Source organism: Sinocyclocheilus anshuiensis, unplaced genomic scaffold (assembly GCF_001515605.1).
Source record: "Sinocyclocheilus anshuiensis isolate Anshui unplaced genomic scaffold, SAMN03320099.WGS_v1.1 scaffold1094, whole genome shotgun sequence".
Taxonomy (NCBI): Eukaryota; Metazoa; Chordata; class Actinopteri; order Cypriniformes; family Cyprinidae; genus Sinocyclocheilus; species Sinocyclocheilus anshuiensis.
Window position 1 is genome coordinate 109310 of NW_015536578.1, and position 4339 is coordinate 113648.

The following is a 4339-nucleotide window of genomic DNA, read 5'->3' on the forward strand; positions in this document are numbered from 1 at the left end:
ATTGCAACCTATACAAAGTTAACAAGCCGTTAAAGTTGTGCTTGTGTATCTCAGGTGTCCATTCCAACTGAATGTGCAGATTTCAGCCACAGAAGCATCTCGGTGCTCAACCCATAAGCACATAATCATCTGTACTGTCCTCATAGCTTTTGTGCTTGGCCGAGTCTGTTGTGTTTTGAGGGAGATTTACAACAGCATAATCACAATCGTTGTCATCCACGTCTCGAACAGGTCTGTTTGGACTGATGTTACCGTGGTCAATGGAGGCATAGAGGACATCTTCTGTCTGTGGGTCAGAGAGAAAACACAAGCATGTGAATTATGCCAAGGAAGTCTTTAAAATGGCTTAAAAAATAATAATGCATGACATTATTTATTTATTTGTTTGTTTGTGTTGTTGTATAGCTATTTTTCATCATGTTGCATGGCCTAAAGAGGCAGATTAAATCAGGGTGGTGTAGCCTTGTGGTTAAAGATTCATTGCTAATTGCATAAACACAGCCACTATGTTAATAAGACCGATTTAACCCTCTACCGCATGGTGTGACCATATGGCAACATACTGTACTCTTTGTGTTCATTTCCTTGCCACTGTCTCTTTAATTCAGCATTCTCGTTTTTTTTTTTTTTTGTTGGAAAGAGAAGACCTTAGTTTAGCCAATGATGTGCTTTGGTTAAGTCACATGACATGCAGTTTTTTTCTGTGGCGCGATTTCTGACTGACTGCCTTCGCTTGTCAGTAGTTTCTGAAAGATATCAAAAACGTAATTATCAAACAAGGATCAGCCCGTGTCACAAGCACAAAAAATTCGGAAACATCACCTCCGGTAAGTTATGATGACATATTCACCACTCAAAAAAGTTTTTATTAAATTAGTTCACTGTGCAGTAGTGGAATGCCATTATTGCAATAGTTTAGTTAGCTAGCAGGGTCAGGAGTGATCTTTTAAGCTGTAACAATAACAACATTAATAATAATATTAATGTATTATGGATAAAATCTAATTTAAATGGCAATATTACTTTTGATTAGATATGAATACAGGTAACAGTATGTCAGTGAGCACAGCCATATTCTATGGCAAGGTAAAGAAGAAAAGGACAGAACTGGCTCTTCCTGCAGATGAAAGTGAGGATGAGATAGGATTTAGTGACCATGAGAATGATGTGGATTGGACAGTTGATGAAAGCAGTGATGGAGACATTTCAGGTAAGTTAGCTCAGAGGCAGACAGGACAGGTATAGTCTAGTAAACAGTGTTAGCTACATTATTCTGATGCATCTGGATGAGTTAGACTTGTTATTTATTAATTATAATATTTATTGGACCTACTGTATTTTATCTGTTAAAACAAACACTGTATTGTTTTGAATATTTTTTTAATCCTTTCAGCAGATGAAGAGCTGCAGTTTGAGGCTGAAGAGGGAATCGTGCCAACAACAGAAGAGAGAGGTACAGAAAGGCTGTCTATTGTTATAGAGAATATTGTGTGTGTGTGTGTGAGTGAGTGTGTGTTTGTGTGAGTGTGCGTGTGTGTGTGAGTGATTGTGTGTGTTTGTGAGTGTGTGTTCATGAGTGTGTGTGTTCATGAGTGTGTGTGTGTGTGTTCATGAGTGTGTGTGTGTAGTCGTATGTTAATGCTATTTGTATTATGGATAAAATCAAATTTAAATGGCAATATTACTTTTGATTAGATATGAATACAGGTAACAGTATGTCAGTGAGTACAGCCATATTTTATGGCAAGGTAAAGAAGAAAAGGACAGAACTGGCTCTTCCTGCAGATGAAAGTGAGGATGAGATAGGATTTAGTGACCATGAGAATGATGTGGATTGGACAGTTGATGAAAGCAGTGATGGAGACATTTCAGGTAAGTTAGCTCAGAGGCAGACAGGACAGGTATAGTCTAGTAAACAGTGTTAGCTACATTATTCTGATGCATCTGGATGAGTTAGACTTGTTATTTATTAATTATAATATTTATTTGGACCTACTGTATTTTATCTGTTAACACAAACACTGTATTGTTTTGAATATTTTTTTTAATCCTTTCAGCAGATGAAGAGCTGCAGTTTGAGGCTGAAGAGGGAATCGTGCCAACAACAGAAGAGAGAGGTACAGAAAGGCTGTCTATTGTTATAGAGAATATTGTGTGTGAGTGTGTGTGTTCGTGAGTGTGTGTTTGTGTGAGTGTGCGTGTTCATGAGTGTGTGTGTGTGTGTGTGTGTTCATGAGTGTGTGTGTGTAGGTTTGTACTTGGGGTGGTGAAAAAGAACAGAGTGGTGGGGTAAAAGAGACATGGGTTAGGTAAAAGAAGAGGTCTAGAAATCGAATCATCCATCGAATCATCCATAGCTTCCTACATGTTACATTAATGTATGTTTGATTATGTTTTATTAGATCAAGAAGAAGTTAGAGCTGCCCTGTGCCCACCCTTCCAAAAGACGAAGAACCTGAAATGGAGGAAAAAGAGGAGCACTGCTGCTGTTCCGGAATGGAAGGGCAGCCTCCCTCATGCTGGCAATGTAAAGGAGCCCATTGAATACTTCAGGTGTCTTCTGAGCAGAAACATCATTGAAGAGATGGTGTTCCAGAGCAATCTCTACGCCATCCAGTGTGACCCAACCATGCCCTTGAATGTCACATTTGAAGAGATGGAGCAGTTCCTGGGCATATGCTTTCACATGTCTGTACATGGCCTGCCACACACCCGAATGTTTTGGAGCACAAAGACAAGAGTGGATTGTGTGGCTGACACAATGTCAATGAAAAGATGGGAGGCTATCAAACGCTTTCTACACTTTGCCAACAACGACGGATAGGTGCCTGCTGGACATCCAGGTTATGACAAGCTGTTCAAAGTAAGGCCACTCCTAACAGCTTTACAGGAGAGTTTTAATCACATCCCAATGGATGAGCACCTGTGTGTTGATGAGCAGATTATACCATTCAAAGGTAAAAGCCAGCTGAAGCAGTACATTCCAATGAAGCCTAAGCGCTGGGGCTATAAGATCTTCGTGCTGTGTGATGGGAATGGCATAGCCTACAATTTTGATTTCTACACTGGTCCAATCGCTGCAGTGGAGGGCTTTCCAGACCTGGGTGCCAGCGGAAATATTGTTTTGAAGTTGGCCTCAATTGTGCCGATGTATATGTCCCACAGAATGTTTTATGACAACTGGTTTTGTAGTGTTGATCTTCAGGTGCAGCTTGAGAAGTGAGAAAGCCACAGTGTGGGAACTGTAAGACAAAATCGTCTTGCTGGATGCACCTTCACAGAGGACAAGGGACAAGGGACCTACAGACGTGGAACATATGAAGAAAAAGAGACCACACATGACGGTACAGCACTAACAGCAGTGAAATGGTTCGACAACCGCCCAGTTATCCTCCTAAGCACATTTGCAGCAGCCACTCCAACCTCAACTGTGAAGCGGTGGGACAAGAAGAAGAAGGAGGTCATTACAGTGACGCGTCCAAATATCATTCAACTCTACAACGAAAGCATGGGTGGGGTGGGTGGGGTGGATTCTCTCATTGCTCTGTACCGCACCAAAATCCGCTCAAAGAAGTGGTACCACCGCATTGACCGCATTGTGATGGACATGACCGTGGTGGAAAGCTGGCTGCTCTACCGGAGAGACTGCAAGGATGTGGGGCTCACACAAAATGCACAACTCAGTCTGCTTGACTTTAAAATTGACATTGCACACTGCCTTTGCAAAGAAAACAAGGGTGGGCTGAAGCGCAAAGGTAGGCCCTCGCAGAGCACTGAATCAGCTCTGGATGGGAAAAAACACCGGAGACCTGCCTTCCCATTGCCACCGCAGCCAGTACGACTAGACCAGACCAACCATTGGCCTACCATGGTGTCTCAGAAAGGCAGATGCAAGTATCCTGGCTGTAAGGGTATTGTTAGGGTGAAGTGCACCAAATGTGAGGTGTACCTGTGCCTCACCTCTGAAAAAAACTGCTTCGTGAATTTTCATTCATAAAAAAGGTGAAGTTTCAAGGATTATGGGGGGGCTCATGTTCATAGTCTTCCTCTCATAATAAGATAGCGTAATGTTGAATTTTCATGAACTGCGATGTTTTTGGTTATATGCCAATGTTTTATGATACATGCTATACAGTATTATATTTGTTTTTAACTGTATAAATTTGCAATTTAAATAATATTCATAAAACATGTAATGAAATTCAAAGAATATAAAGCATTATTCAGCAAAAAAGTTGTTTTTTGTTGTTGTTGGAAAGTATGTATAAGGTGTCGTTTATAAGTACTGTGTTAAAGCTTATAATACTGTAGCACCAACTGAATCAACACAAACACATTT

General features: G+C 40.8%; 1 protein-coding gene across 1 annotated transcript in view; it reads left to right on the forward strand.

Moving 5' to 3' along the window:
- The first annotated feature begins 812 nt into the window (after positions 1-812).
- LOC107702853 (piggyBac transposable element-derived protein 3-like) overlaps positions 813-4339 on the forward strand; it is a 6294-nt gene continuing 2767 nt past the window's right edge. Inside the window, exons 1-4 of the mRNA XM_016505281.1 lie at positions 813-827; positions 1034-1210; positions 1394-1453; positions 2403-3205. Coding sequence (XP_016360767.1) covers positions 1036-1210; positions 1394-1453; positions 2403-2824 — 657 coding nt within the window. The 5' untranslated portion in view covers positions 813-827; positions 1034-1035 and the 3' untranslated portion in view covers positions 2825-3205. The remainder of the gene's footprint in view (positions 828-1033; positions 1211-1393; positions 1454-2402; positions 3206-4339) is intronic.